At 39.2% G+C, this 16,444-nt stretch overlaps 1 protein-coding gene across 1 annotated transcript in view; it reads right to left on the reverse strand.

Annotated features, from left to right (window-relative positions):
• The window catches only part of hth (Meis homeobox homothorax), a 527,706-nt gene that overhangs the window by 165,349 nt on the left and 345,913 nt on the right, over positions 1-16,444 (reverse strand). The window contains exon 10 of the mRNA XM_034978385.2: positions 16,132-16,280. Coding sequence (XP_034834276.1) covers positions 16,132-16,280 — 149 coding nt within the window. The remainder of the gene's footprint in view (positions 1-16,131; positions 16,281-16,444) is intronic.

Genomic DNA, 16,444 nt, shown 5'->3' on the forward strand with positions numbered 1-16,444 from the left:
CAATTGAAAAGGGTTTAAAAATGCACCTACCGATATCGCATCCCAGCGAGACCCTTCCTAATAGGTTTGAGTGTTTCAACCGATGAATGTTTAATAAGGAAATGAACCCTTCAAGTTATGGTAACCTGGTGGCTGGCCGATGGTTTTTTAAACGAGGGTAGTTTAACTGTTTATGGGATAATGGGGATAGAAAGGGTTGATTTTTTATGGGGAAAAGAAAATGTTGGGTATTTTCAGATACGTGCACGAGTACCTATGGTTTTAAACGATAATAAGGTAAGCATTTTAGGGTTAATAAAAAGGTACTTTGTAACTAACTACTACTCAATGTTTATTTATACTAGCTTCTGCGCGCGGCTTCGCCCGCGTGGCCTACAGGAAACAAATGGCATTTTTTTTTCAGAAACAAACATTATAACATCAAGACGCGCACTCTGAACAGCACCGAATAACACATATAACCTTCCAACCCCCATTTCACCCCTTTAGGGGTGGAGGAGGGGGATTTTCTCATAGTCGTTTCCAAATTTCAAGTTAATTATAATAACAATAATTAAAACTTTCCCATACAAACTTTCATCCCCTATTTTACCACCCTTATGGGCGAATTTTCCAAAAACCCTGAAACACGTATTTCTTCATTTGTGACCGAAAATCCAAATACCAATTTTCATGCAAATAACTTGAAAAATGACCGATTTTCATACAAACTTCCATCCCTCATTTAACCCACTTAGGCGTGGAATTTCGAAAAATCCTTTCTTAGTGGATACCTACTCTTTACAAAGAATAGACCCTCCAAATTTCATGTCTTTACGACCAGCGGTTTAGGCTGTGCGTTGATATATATGTCAGTCAGTCAGTCAGGACTTTGAATTTTATATATATAGATTTTAGTTTTACTTAGACGAGACTTTACGTAGACAGACCGACGTGATACTTGATTGATCAAATCTAAAATTAAATAAATGATATTAACAACTAGTTAAAAAGCAAAATTAATTCTTTTGTTCAAAAGGCGGCGAAGCGCACTCAAGCGATACTGAGACAAACCTTAAAATTCGCCCAAATACAGAGATTTTAGTCCTATCTAAGAAATAGATATGTTCACGGAAAACAATTGGTACTTAAAAAGAAAAGTAAATATGGTAATAAATCGTTTTAAATAAAAGTGTTAGCTTAAAAACCTCTTTTTACAATGTAATTTCCGGCTACATCGAACTTATGCAGTAAATTTGAGCCGAACTAAAAGGGGGGATACCCGGGAAATTTTTCCCGAGACTTGCTTTTACCCGGGAAACTGGAAAGTCGGTAAAGTTGGTGCAAGTAATCTAAAGTTAGCTACCAGGACGGCAGAGGCTATTTAGATGCACATCTTAACTTGGCAATATATCTGGATTGTGCGCAACTCGCCCGGGCAACTCTGGAAGTGTTTCCCGGATGTTTTTACCCAGTTTTTCTGGAAACAAAGTGCCAGTGGAAGGCTATATCGGTAATGTAATAAGCGGGAACTCTATCGGGAATTCTTTATGCATTAGTTTTGTGTTTATTTTCCCATTTTGGAATTGTTTTTCTTCGTACACTGTTCAGATGAAAGAACTGCTTATAAAAACAGGCTGCCTTATAAAAATGTAGGTTCGAAGTTCAAACTGTACTTGCAATAGGTAAATGTCTAAGTATAGTGTGTCCACAAATTTATCAATACCTATTTGAAAAAAAAAACATACAGTCGAATTGAGAACCTCCTCCTTATTGAAGTCGGTTAAAAAAATAAGTAATCGACGGAGAAGTCGCAGTCGAATAATTCGACTTAGCGACCGTCGATTTAGCGACTTCAAAAAAGGAGGAGGTCCTCAATTATTGAGAACCTCCTCCTTTTTTGAAGTCGCTTAACAAATAAAACAAAAACTTAAAACAAAAAAAACAATGAACTTTTCCTGTATTCCCCTTAAAATTTAATGGTAACTAAACAGTGATGATGTGGTAATGAATTCATGATGAATATTCATTCCTGAACTCATTAAAATTATGGAGTTTTGGTAACTGAAAACCACTCGCTGACGCTTCACCTTGTCGCTTGACGCTCTCTAACATTATCTACTTACTTCTTCATATTCAGAGAATATTAATAACAGATAAACCATAATTATTGGAAAACTAATTAAATCACATTTCGAAAATAGCGCGTACCTTTTCAAGTCACTTAAAAATATACACCTCTCTGTCCAACACATAGCGCGATCTCTCTATTTCACGTACACAACTCTATTTCCGACGTTCCGAATTTCCTGTCCATCCCGGTAAGGCATTAAGCGGCGACTTAAAAAGCGGGATCTCCCAGGATAGGCGGAAATGACTTCTGTCGTGAGTCGCCCTCTAGCGGCGGATAGCGATGTTAAATATTTTTGGAAAATTTCCCTCACAAATTTACGTAAAATAGCTTTTGTGATTTAGTTGTGCAAGCAAAAGTCTATTTGTTACTCTGACATTCAGTGTAAAAATATTTTTATATACAAATCTTTAAAAATAGATAGAGAAGCACCTAATAGTAGGTACCTACTGTATTAGCTACACTATCGCTGAATTTTCCCGCTTAAAAATGTCTATACCTAATAGTACCTACATCAAAAAGACTCGTAGCAAGCTCGTAGCTTTTAGTTTTAAGTACGAATTAATTATCACCACTATAATATCTAAATATATTAAAAGGAAAAGGTGACTGACTGACTGACTGATCTATCCACGCACAGCTCAAACTACTGGACGTATCGAGCTGAAATTTGGCATGCAGATAGCTATTATGACGTAGGCATCCGCTAAGAAAGGATTTTTGAAAATTCAAACCCCAAAAGGGTGAAATAGGCGTTTGAAATTTGTCGCGGACAAATTCGCGAGCATAAGAAGCTAGTCATCATATAAATTAACAATTTTGACCATCCTATACCTATTCTGCTCTTGATGGCATAGCTCAAAGGATTAGCGGGCTGAAGTGCAGGCCATGTCTGTCGCAGAACCGACGACGGCCGATGGGGCAGACGCAGTGTGGGACGACCGCCAGCCCGCTGGACCGATGACCTGAAGAAGGTGGTAGGGAGCGGATGGATGAGGAAGGCGGAGGACCGTGTTTGGTGGCGCGCTCTTGGAAAGGCGTATGTCCAGCAGTGGACGCAAACAGGCTGATGGATTGGATTGGATTGGATACCTATTCTGAATAAATAATTTGAGTTTTGAGTTTTTTGAGATTTGACTAAGTCTATCGTCATTTCCTTTTTTTTTTTTTTTTTTTTTTTTTTTTTATTAAATATAAAACTAAGTACGACTTAATCTAACAAAATTGATAAATATGTAATCCACTACACTATCCACAGCTTACTACAAACAACTAGGGCGACACAACATAAACACACGTATACAATACATACATATATATAATAATATAAAAATACAAACAAACGACTAAACTATACATAAAAATTTTAAACAACTAATCGCGCTAATAAAAATAAAAAAAAATGATCTATGAATGGGTTCAGAAAAGAAAAAGGTGTTTTTAAGGTGTTTTTCGAAGTGATGATAGATTTTGCAAGATAGATAGGTACGAGCTGTAGAAGTAGATGTCAAAATTATTAAATACTGGAAGATTAGCGACTTTGCCTGCGTGAGTTTTTAAAAAATCCAATGGGAATTATGATTTTCCGAGATGAAAAGTATTCTATATTCATCTCCAGTATGAAAGAAGTGACAATCTCCGTGACAAATAGTGTCAAAATCTGTTAATTGACGGTCATGAAAAGGTAGAATAAATATGTAGAATTGGATAAAACCATTTTTAATTCTTTCACCTACTTTTGAATCGTCCAAAGAATCTACCACTGTCCATTGTAGGACAGGTAACAGACATATACAAGAGGTATAAGAATAATATGGGATGATTATATATTATTTTGACGACCTCCCTGGCGCAGTGGTAAGCGCTGTGGTCTTATTAGTGGGAGGACCCGGGTTCGATTCCCGGCAGGGGTTTGGAATTTTATAATTTCTAAATTTCTGGTCCGGTCTGGTGGGAGGCTTCCGCCGTGGCTAGTTACCACTCTACCGGCAGAGCCTTACCGTCAAGCGATTTAGCGTTCTAGTACGATGCCGTGTAGAAACCAAAGTGCATGGGGTTTTATAAAAACTGCCATACTCCTTCCAGGTTAGCCCGCTTCCATTTTACACTGCATCATTACTTACCACCAAGTGAGATTGCAGTCAAGGGCTAACTTGTAGAGGAATTAAAAAAAACCGGCCAACTGCGAGTCAGGCTCGCGCAATGAAGGTTCCGTACTACAGTCGTATTTTTCGACATTTTGCACGATAATTCAAAAACTATGATGCATAAAAATAAATGAAAATCTGTTTTAGAATGTACAGGTGAAGACCTTGCATATGATACCCCACTAGATATAGTTATCTCACTTCGAAAGTTGAAAATACTAATTATTAGTTCATGACCACAATTTAATTTTTTTTGTGCGATCTAACCCTAAATTCACGGTTTTCAGATTTTTCCTCAAATGTCAGCTATAAGATGTACCTACCTGCTAAGTTTCATGATTCTAGGTCAACGGGAAGTACCCTGTAGGTTTCTTGACAGACAGACGGACAGACAGACAGACAGACAACAAAGTGATCCTATAAGGGTTCCGTTTTTCCTTTTGAGGTACGGAACCTTTAAAAATGATAAAGATAAATTAATCGCCCGTCTGTCCGTTTCAAACCAAACCTTACACTTATGAAACAAACTCTACACTCGGCAATTCCGCCAACAAACAAGACTTTATTTCGTCACCAAAAAAAAAAAAAACTAGCAACTTAATTCTTAGGAGATACCCTCAGTGTCGCGTCCAATATTAATAAATTCTCATTTCCAGGATTCGTATGCAATTTGCCCCCATCTCCTCGGAGTAGAACTTACGACTCGCCCTTTCCCTAAATAAAGCAACGGAGGCAACGACGGCCGGGTTTTCCACGTTTTTCAGCGAAAAGCGAACGAAATTGAGCCATATTTTGAGGCATCCACCTTATTGGATTAATGGTAGGAAGTTTTGTATTACGAAAATAGCCTGGGCTTTTGCAAAGTTTTACAAATAATTTGTAAGAGTCTGCTGATTAGTCTGATTTTATTAGAAAAGTCTTTGTTTCTTAATAATTTTGATTAGAAATTGTTACTTTTTAAACAGAGAGCATAAATTATATTATGCTGTGGTTTATTGGTTAGTTATTCTTGAAACCGATATACAGGGTATGAAATGTGCACATTTCATATCCTGTAAATTGGTTCGAAAGTCTAACTTCCTGTGCAATATTACAATTGTCCAGAAAAGTATCTAACTATGATAAGTTTGAATTTGGAATAATCTTTCTTCCTGAATATCTTGTATTAATCAGTGATGTGGAATATTCATATTTTTTTTCTTTAGGTTAAAATAAAGTTTCAATTCGAAATTCGTATTTCGAAATCCAGATTTAAGCGCTACACAGCACGGTGATTCGTATCGGATTTTTTACAGCGCTGCGAGTGTTGAAAGCTTGAAAAGCGTCATTCGGAGAAAAAATTCTCAAGGCTCGGCCCTCTTACACTCGACCAGAAAACATTCCCTTTCTGTGTACTGTACAGCAAATATTTGCATACATTTTGCTGTCTGTTAACCTATAAAGAAATTTCACTTCAATAATGTTCGGTGTGATCTGCCTAGCATTGCGGTGCAAAATCATATTTCACCGCGCGCTTTAACTGGTTAAATTGTTCGGTCGCGATATGATTGGTGCGTTCGAAATGCGGTCGGACACAGAGTATAGACAATAGTTCATATCGGCGTCAAAAAGTGCAGCATAGGGAGCGCGCTGCGAGCTGTCGCCGTGATGTTTGTTATAATATTCATTCGATTACGACGCGGCGACAGCGACATATAGTCCCCGCACATCCGCACTCGCCCGTACCGGGTTATGTGCGGGTGTGCGGGGCGTTGCTTCCCCGTTTGTCATTTTAACCTGTCACGTACTGAAGGCTGATGTGAGGCTGATAAACAGAACGCGTAACGACAACATCGCCTTTTCAACTGGCTTTATAGCTCTGGGCGCTAGCCCTTTTGAGCTTGACAACTTCGCATTGCGAAGGCAGCGTAGACAATAAGTCGATGATCTAAGATTATTAAGAAAACGAAAGAAACACCACGTACCCATTGTGTACATTATAAACTAGCTGATGCCCGCGACTTCGTCCACGTGGAATCAGATTTTTTAAAATCCCGTGGGAACTCTTTGATTTTCCGGGATAAAAAGTAGCCTATGTCACTCTCCAGGTCTTTATCTATACCCATATAAAAAATCACGTCAATTCGTTGCACCGTTGCGACGTGATTAAATGACAAACCAACACACTTTTGCATTTATTAAGGGTATACTGATGATACTGATGCGAAAGTATGTCTATTTTAGAAACCTTTAAAAGCCACTTCTTCGCTATTTCAATTAAATCTTGTTCGTTTCAACCCTCAAACACCAATTGGAAGCAAATGAATTCAATGTCACTGCCGAATCTTTAGCTGTTAGTGCGACAAATATGGACATTTCCATTTGATGTGCAATTACACAGATCGGTGTCGTGTCGCGACATGGCGGGGCTTCCATTGAATCGAACTATCGCATAGCTAATTCGGTAACCTTAACACGAGTTCACGTCTCGACATCATTGATAGATTGATAAATTTCGTTAATACAAGTAGCGAAACAAACGTCAACGAAGAGAAGATCTAAATTTTATTGAAAACTAGCTTATCCTTGTGACTTCGTTTGCGTGGGCTACATAAAATCCTCATACCCCTATTTTACTCCACGCCAAACGGAACAAACGCCCGACTAGTTTCGAACCCGTCCAGGATCCTTTTTCAATGGGGATCTGCTCGCGACACGTTGCCAAAAAAAAATCAATGCTAAAACGCTAGGACGGAGATGTGATCTCGCTAGTTGGAAAGCGTTGAACGTGTTCCATTTAAATTCAGTGCAGCACATGCAATATTGGTAACAACCCGAGTGTCCGTGATATAAGCGGTATGAATTTGAAGTTATAGCGTTTCGATACTCGAAATCTGTCATCGTTATCGAGTTGTACAAACTCGTGCTGAGCCTATGGTATGGTACGTTATAAAACCAAAAAAGGAGATACGGTCTCGCTAGTTGGAAACCGTTAAGCGTGGTTCCATTTAAATTCAGTGCGGCACATGCAATATTGGTAACAACCCAAGTGTCCGTGACTGTAAGCGGTATGAATTTGAAGTTATAGTGTTTCGATACTCGAAATCTGTCATCGTTATCGAGTTGTACAAACTCGTGCTGAGCCTATGGTATGGTACGTTATAAAACCAAAAAAGCAGATACGATCTCGCTAGTTGGAAACCGTTGAGCGTGGTTCCATTTAAATTCAGTGCAGCACATGCAATATTGGTAACAACCCGAGTGTCCGTGACTGTAAGCGGTATGAATTTGAAGTTATAGTGTTTCGATACTCGAAATCTGTCATCGTTATCGAGTTGTACAAACTCGTGCTGAGCCTAGGGTATGGTACGTTATAAAACCAAAAAAGGAGATACGATCTCGCTAGTTGGAAACCGTTGAGCGTGGTTCCATTTAAATTCAGTGCGGCACATGCAATATTGGTAACAACCCGAGTGTCCGTGATGTAAGCGGTATGAATTTGAAGTTATAGTGTTTCGATACTCGAAATCTGTCATCGTTATCGAGTTGTACAAACTCGTGCTGAGCCTATGGTATGGTACGTTATAAAACCAAAAAAGGTGATGCGATCTCGCTAGTTGGAAACCGTTGAGCGTGGTCCCATTTAAATTCAGTGCGGCACATGCAATATTGGTAACAACCCGAGTGTCCGTGATATAAGCGGTATGAATTTGAAAGTTATAGCGTTTCGATACTCGAAATCTGTCATCGTTATCGAGGCGTACAAACTCGTGCTGAGCCTATGGTATGGTACGTTATAAAACCAAAAAAGGTGATGCGATCTCGCTAGTTGGAAACCGTTGAGCGTGGTTCCATTTAAATTCAGTGCGGCACATGCAATATTGGTAACAACCCGAGTGTCCGTGACTGTAAACGGTATGAATTTTAAAACTTTGCGATCTAGTCCATTCCGTCCATTTGAATTTGAATTTCATTGATCCGGGTGGCTTGCGGGTTCGTGTAATTCCACATTTCCAAACCGGTATTGAGCGTGTGAAGAATGGAAATTGGTTTGATCGTTAACTGAATAAAATTTGCCTTTTTATCATGAGACTATTTCGGGCGCAATTATATTGTATCGGAGTTTTGGCTTATTCGGATCCAAGTACAACGTTTTTTCAAAGCCACCCGGTAGGCGATGGAGAGAGCTATTCTTGGAGTTTCTCAATCAAAATCTTGAAATCACTACCCTTATTATCAATACCCTTATTATAAATGCGAAAGTATGTTTATTTGTTGGTTTATTGGTTTGTTCTTTAATCACGTCGCAACGGTGCAACGGATGGACGTGATTTTTTGCTGTGGAATCAACTCCCATCGGCGGTGTTCCCACTAGATTACAACATGGGGTTATTCAAGGGGCGGACCAACAAATTCCTGAAAGGCCGGCAACGCATCAGCAGTTCCTCTGGTGCTGCAAATGTTCGGCGGCGGTAATCACTTAACATCAGATGACCCGCCTGCTCGTTTGCTCACTATCTCTATTTAAAAAAAGACACTTTCGCATTCATAATATTAGTATGGAAGAATGGTGGGTGGGGATTAGCTGGTCCACCAATCAAGTCCCACTTTCTGGTGGAGAAGTATGCAGTCTATAGTAATAGACTCGTGTCATACGTAATCCCACTAATCATCAATCTATCCCGCCTTCCGGGATTCACGCAACGCACACAGGTACGTGCGACCTCCCCCGGAAAATACCCAAGAAATAATATTGAATAACGACGTCTCACAAATCCCACCTTGGGACTTTAAGCTCTTTCGTGGGGGCTAAAAATAATTATAAGGCGTAATAATCCCGCGACAGAATCCCGCGGTGCTGCGTCTTGACTATTGTTTTTGGTTGTATTACATCTGTTTTTGAGATGACAAATTATATTTGGGTACCGGGAAGACTTTCGTTATCCATATTAACAAAATATTAAGAAACTAGCCTGTACCCCCTACTTGTGTGATATAGTTTATAGCCTACTACAGGATGCCCGCGACTTCGTCCGCGCGGTTTTAGGTTTTTAAAGTAGCCTATGTCCTTCCCCGGGATGTAAACTAACTCTGTACCAAATTTCATCAAAATCGGTTAAACTGTTGGGCCGTAAAAGCTAGCAAACAGACAGACAGACAGACACACTTTCACATTTATAATATTAGTATGGATTAGGTATAGCATTCGTGAAAATGTAGCTATCAGTGAAAGAATTTTCAAATCTTTAGTTCCGATTTTTACCCCCCACATACAAATGACCTACTAAATAACTAATAAACTAACAAATTGCAATGAACCTTATGATTTATCTAAAAGTATAGAAAAAGGTTAAATTTGACACACTTTTTAAATTGAATGATACCTACCTTAAAAGTAATCTAAATATATAAAATGAAAAGGTGACTGACTGACTGACTGACTGACTGACTGACTGACTGACTGACTGACTGATCTATGAACGTACAGCTGAAACTACTGGACGGATCGGGCTGAAATTTGGCTTGCAGGTAGCTATTGTGACGTAGGCATCCGCTAAGAAAGGATTTTTGAAAATTCAACCCCTAAGGGGGTGAAATAGCGGTTTGAAATTTGTGTAGTCCACGCGGACGAAGTCGCGAGCATAAGCTAGTTCCTTATAATTTTCTCTCTTTTCAGCAGATTCTTTGAGTTTACGACAATACGTTGAACTTACGAACTTTCATATTTCCGTCTACATACGTACCTACTTAATAACTTTTTGTTGAAATGCCGTCTTAGAACTTCTCGTCATTTCGAACGTTGTAAAGTGCCTACACAGTCTGGATAGCACAGCACACCTTCGTAACAAAAGAGTAACAGCTAAAAATTAAAAAACCGTCTTTTGTTAATCATGCCGCGCTTCAAACACGCGATCATAATTTTGTGTGACAAGCTCACATAATATTAATAGAGAGTAGAGACCAGGAGAACATCCTAGCCGAGGAGATATGGCGAAACGCGGAATTCCTAGCGCGGTGTTGAGTTACGTTCATATCGGGTTCGCTTTGAGAACCACCGCACCGGAATGAAAGCATCGCAGAACGCCGAAAGAATTTATACTTTATTTATGCTAGTACACTGTCTCCTTTGTTATGCCCGCCTGGTGCTTTACGATTATTATGGGAGCATGTCAAGTCGATGGGAAAATCTATGGCTAATAGAATCGTTGACCTGATGATGTTGTTTATCTTCAAAATAAATCTTTATGCAAGATGAAAGTCAAACTTAAAAGTTAAGTAGTTGACGCTCGCTCACTATTGGTTACAACGCATTGTTGCAACAAGAATACCATATATTTAACCAATCAAAACAATTGAGATTGTTATTTATTTATTTATTTAAACAACTTTATTGTTAACAAAAAACAGAAAGCTCAGAGTCACTCAGCGGGCGATGGAGAGAGCTATATGCTTGAAGTTTCTCTACGTGTTCAAATCAGAAATTAGGAGATCTGTAGGAGAACTAGAGTAACCGATATAGCTCAACGATTTGCGAAGCAGAAGTGGCAATGGGCAGGGCACATAGTTCGTACAACCGATCGTCGTTGGGGTCCCATGGTGCTCGCATGGTGCATGAATGGTGACCTCGCACCGGAAGACGCACTGTTGGAAGACCCCCCACTAGGTGGACGGACGACATTAGACGAGTCGCAGGGAGCCGCTGGATTCAGGCGGCGCAAGACCGTGGTGTGTGGAAGTCCCTACAAGAGACCTATGTCCAGCAGTGGACGTCTATCGGTTGATGATGATGATGATGATGATGATGATGATGATGATTGTTAACAAAATTACAAAGAATAAGAATACAGGATGCACTTAAAAAACAGCCTTATCACTAAAGTGATCTCTTCCAGATAATAATAATAATGATCCAGAGTCCAGATAATGATAATAATGATTATTACACTATTCCGCAATCAACCTTCTGTAGCAAGCGGCCCGTGCTGCCGAAAGCACAGAGTTCACCATTGTTGCACCTGCCAGTACAAGTGACTATGGACGGGTGTAAACCTAGCTTTGTTGCTGACTGTACCACAGTATAGTGCATTCAAAATAAACTGGCGTGTTTCCACTTGAGACCGTCATTAACAATAACAATAGGATTAAGTCGTTTCGGGTGAACTCAAAAATATCAACACTATGTATATGAGATTGAACCGGCTTCTTTAAAAATGAATGGGCTCTGAGTGTTTGGTTTATTACCCCTATTGTTTACGTGGCATGTCAAATGTAATCCTATTGTTATTGCTAACTAGCTGATGCCCGCGACTTCGTCCGCATGAAATTCGTTTTTTTTTAAATCCCGTGGGAACTCTTTGATTTAACGGGATAAAAAGCAGCCTATGTCACTCTCCAGGTCTTTATCCATACCCATGCAAAAAATCACGTCATTCGGTGCGACGTTATTAAAGGACAAACCAATAAACCAACAAACCAACAAACAAACACACTTTCGCATTTATAATAGGGGTATAGTGATGACGGTCACAAGTGAAATCACGCCAGTTTATTTTGAATGCAGTATACCAGGCAGGTCTGTAGGAATGCAGTATAAAAGTTAGCAATTCATTTGCTCGTAATTCCATACGTTTCTATAATAAGCTTCCAGAAGACATATTGGAGATGTCTCTCAACAAGTTCAAAGTTTTCATAAAACGTAAACTAATTGAAAAATCCTATTAGGTGTTGCTTAACGACTTTGTGATAGTTCTAATAAGTTTCAATAATTTTGTAAAGTGGTGATAATAAAAAGAATACCCGGCTGAGTTTGTTGTGGGCTCTTCTCAGACCTGGGCGCGTTTGGAACCCTCGTAGCTTTAGTTTTAAGTTTGCGTTATAATTATCACCACTATATCTTACAAATCTAACACTATACCAGACAATCAATAAGAGTTATTTATTACCTATTTTGAATAAATCATTTGACTTTGACTTTGACTTTGGTCCTCGGTGACGCGTCCCGACCTGCCCCGGAACAGTTTTACGTTGTGTAATGAAAGCACTTAGCACTAAGCGAAGCAATTATAAGTAATTTGGAGCGCAGTAATGGACGCGGACGGGACACGCAAAAACCCGCGGAACGGAACGCTAAAAGCTCGCCTAATTCGATTGTCGACAGTTACCTACTTTTAGGGTTCCGTACCCGAAGAGTGTCAACGGGAAACTATCACTAAGCCTCCGCTGTCCAGTTCGTCCGTCTGTCTGCCAGCGGTCTGAATCTCGTGAACCGTAATAGGGAGAGAGTTAAAATTTTTACAGTATTTGTATTTCTACTATTGCCGCTACAACAAGCCCAATCCGTCCAGTAGTTTGAACTGTGCGTTGATAAATCAGTCAGTCAGTCACCTTTTCCGTTTATATATTTAGACATAATTTAGTGACCACTGACCATTTACTAGGTGCGCCCCCAGAGCAAGTTTTTTATATTTCTGGTCAGGCCTTACAATGAAACTCTTTCCTAGGGAGTATAAGTACCTACTAAGAATTCATAGCTATAAAGAAAGTAGGATTTGCAACAGGGAAACAGAAACAGCCGGGCTCAGAAGACTTCGAGCGTCACCTGAGCTGCTCGAGAGCGGGGCTTCTTCGGCCCTGGTGATTTATGGGCGCGGATCCGGACCGGTAATGAAATTGCACCCCCTTGCCTCCCCCCTCCCTGCCCCGCCGGTGCGCTGAAGCCATTCTAGAAATTACTACGCAACACTGCAACATTGAGTTACCTACAGACCATAGAGATGCAGATCTCAATCATCTCAGCCATGACTCATGATCTTTGACCTATTGTAAAAATTTTAGCAGCACTATACGTCGATACGATTCGATGCGATACGGCTCTTGTGTCCACAAGACCACAATAGGTGCCCTACGCTACGGTGCACGATATTATTAGTATCAACCCATCACCGGCTCACTACAGAGCACGGGTCTCCTCTCAGTGTGAGAAGGGTTTTGGCCATAGTCTACCACGCTGGCCATGTGCGGTTTGGTAGACTTCACACACCTTTGAGAACATTATGGAGAACTCTCAGGCATGCAGGTTTCCTCACGATGTTTTCCTTCACCGTTACAGCAAGTGATATTTAATTAATTAAAACGCACATAGCTCCGAAAAGTTAGAGGTGCGTAATAAAATATTTTTAAAAGCGCATCTATTTAACTGATTTTGTCGTTTGATACAGAGATAGCTTACATCTCGGAGACTGACCAAAGCTAATTTTTATCCCGGAAAAATGAAAAGTTCCCACAGGGTTTTTAAATAAAATAAATTCACGCGGCCATCATCAAATGAATGTCCTAAACCTCAACGGTAAAGGAGCGTACTGAAAGCCGAAAGGTCGCCGGTTCAAACCCCACCCGTTGCACTATTGTCGTACCTACTCCTACCACAAGCTTTACGCTTAATTGGAGGGGAAAGGGGAATATTAGTCAGCATGATAAACTTGGCTAATATTCTTTTAAAAAAAAGTCTGGTTTCCTCAACCATCAGTTATTTTGAAGCCGTTTTGCGGGACGTCCGTCGCCCTCTCTAGTGTTCTTCACCTCTCTGCAATGCAGCGACACCGGAGGTTAGCAGCTCTCCTTTAGCATCTTATGCTAATGTTTATTTTTTACCATCAATCACCATGATAAAAGGTCCAACTCCCGTTATTGAGGCGTCAAACGGGACGAGTTTAATTGCTTTCGTAGAAACGGCGTGCCTTTTGAGAAGCTCTCTTTGTCTACGCAATGAAAAATTTATTGCTCTCACTGGAAAATTTTAATTGAAAACTCCACAGCTTCGCGCGTAGTCCAATTGTCTGGCTGTAGGGATGAAAATTTCACAGGTAGCATGTGAAAAAACATATAAAAAGCGATGAAATGTAGCACCTATTTTCCTGTTAAAAGTCACAGTGAAATCTCAGTTTAGTTGTCACGTTATCTGTAATCGATTGAATAGACCTATAATTCAAAGATTTTTTCGACTGAGACCGGGAACCCATCGCAAACTTTGACTTTGGGCCGTCGATATAAATGACAAGATATACCTAGTCAAGCGAACAAAATTTTTCACGGTTTAGAAACCAAATAAATCAGCGCCACCTCTTAGATATATACTAATAAACGACCCGTTTGAAATCCAGACGTCACTGAGGTTGCATTGGTGCATTTAAGCACCAATGAGTCGGTGCCATTTTGTTTGTTCAATAACCCTGTCCATACGAAGTATTATTATGTAAGTCAATGCTTTGAACTAATTATGAGTATTTCATTGTAAATAGAATAGATTCTATATCGATGAAATAAAAGGCATAACTAATTCTTAAAATAATATCAACTTCTTTGCACAAAGGTTGTCTGTAACAAACGTTATTACATTCACGAACACATTAAAGGCATATGCGAAATCATTGTCTTTAAAATACAATCTGTGAATTTACTGTAAAGGAAAGGAAAATTTCATGAAAATGAAAAATAGCAGTCATTGCCATTCCTTTTGGACTGCCATTCATTGTGTGATTCCAACTTTGCGTATGCCGGAGTAAAAACAGCTATTAGGCTTTATTCCGTAATGATTTCAGTACCCTGAAACTTTCTTGGTAGGTATTCGAATTCGGTAGATTGTTCATTTAAAGTTTTAGTTCTAAATTATTTATCTAATATTAAGGTTTATAGTAATTTCGTTAGTTTTGGCAATGGTACTTATTCATGGTTTGTATTTTACCATACTTTTTATAACAACTAGGTACTTTTCACACAAACATTTAAAGGTATAATTATGTTAGCCAGGATTTCCTTTTTTAATAGGATAGATTTGATAGAGTTCTAATCTTTACTATAAAAAAAACTACTTATAAGACACCTCTTGATTAGATCAGACAAAACGTTTGATGTTCGTTTCTTTAAAATGTACTTTTTCAAGTCTTTGATCCAAGTTAAAGCTAAATGGGTGACCGACTTTGAAATTTTAATTCCTGACCGACTTTAAATTCCTTATGTCATCGACTTGTCTTTCATGCCTGGAAGAGCTAGGTTTACTTCTCTTAAGGTGACGCAGGACGCAGGACCGAAATTGACAGCGCACGTAGGTAACATGTTTGCTTTTCACTTGACATTGTATGAGAAAGTTGAGAGGCACGATGATTTTCACTTAAATCAAGCGCGCGAAAAGGGTTTAGGAAAAGTATTTTTGAGAAAAAACTGCTGAATTTATGTTTGCAAAGTAAAGTTATTTCAACTAATGAATAAATAAACAACGTCTAATGATAAATTGTTTTAGAAATTTCATATCCCTAATCTTATTTATTTACGCCCAAAGTTGTCATTAATTTAGTGTTAAAATAGGAATCTTTTGAGCCTCGTAACTTTTAAATCAAAATTTTTTTCAATATTTTATATATCAATAAACCTAGATAATGACGAGATAAATCGATATAATTCTTAGTTTTGTGCGTACAATATCGAATATTGTTGTATTTTCCCTCCTACGTTTGTATGGAGAAAGCACCGAACTGAGCTACCTTAAGTCAACCCTAATTTATTATACTAACACTTGATAACTATAGGTAACATAATATATAAAAACTATATACATAATAATCTAAAACACAGACGTTCATCGACCCGTAACCCGGTTGAAGGTAAAAGATATTTGATTGGTTTAGAAAACTAGATCCTGGTTAAAATTTGGGACTATACTGGGAACGAAGAAGTCAAGAGATGTCTTAAATCCGGGACTTATACTAGGAACGAAGAGTGTCAAGGAATGTCTTAAAATCCGGAACTATACTAGGAACGAAGAAATCAAGAGATGTCATATAAAAAATTCCTAAACAAAGACAGTAATTGGGGCCCTAGTGTGGAACGCATGCAACTTACCGTTAGGTGCTGAAAGAGCCACGCTCTGAGGATGTTGGTGGCGACTTTGGGGAAGATTCCTCGCTTCTTCTGGTTCTTCTTCCCGTTCGTGTCGTCGTCCTCTTCGCCCGTGCCCTCACCGGACCCGATGCTTGCGTTGCTCGCGTCACCTGGAACAATAATCATATTTTGTAAACAAGGAAACTTCTAACAAAACATCGAGACTTCACCTACATTAGCAGGCGTCAAATATTATCTACGCTATGAAACGACTAGGTATCTTTGATTTTAGTCACCCTTAGCCTAATATTAGACACTGATGTCGATTTCAGGA

The sequence above is a fragment of the Maniola hyperantus genome, chromosome 18 (assembly GCF_902806685.2).
Source record: "Maniola hyperantus chromosome 18, iAphHyp1.2, whole genome shotgun sequence".
In the NCBI taxonomy this organism is placed as follows: Eukaryota; Metazoa; Arthropoda; class Insecta; order Lepidoptera; family Nymphalidae; genus Maniola; species Maniola hyperantus.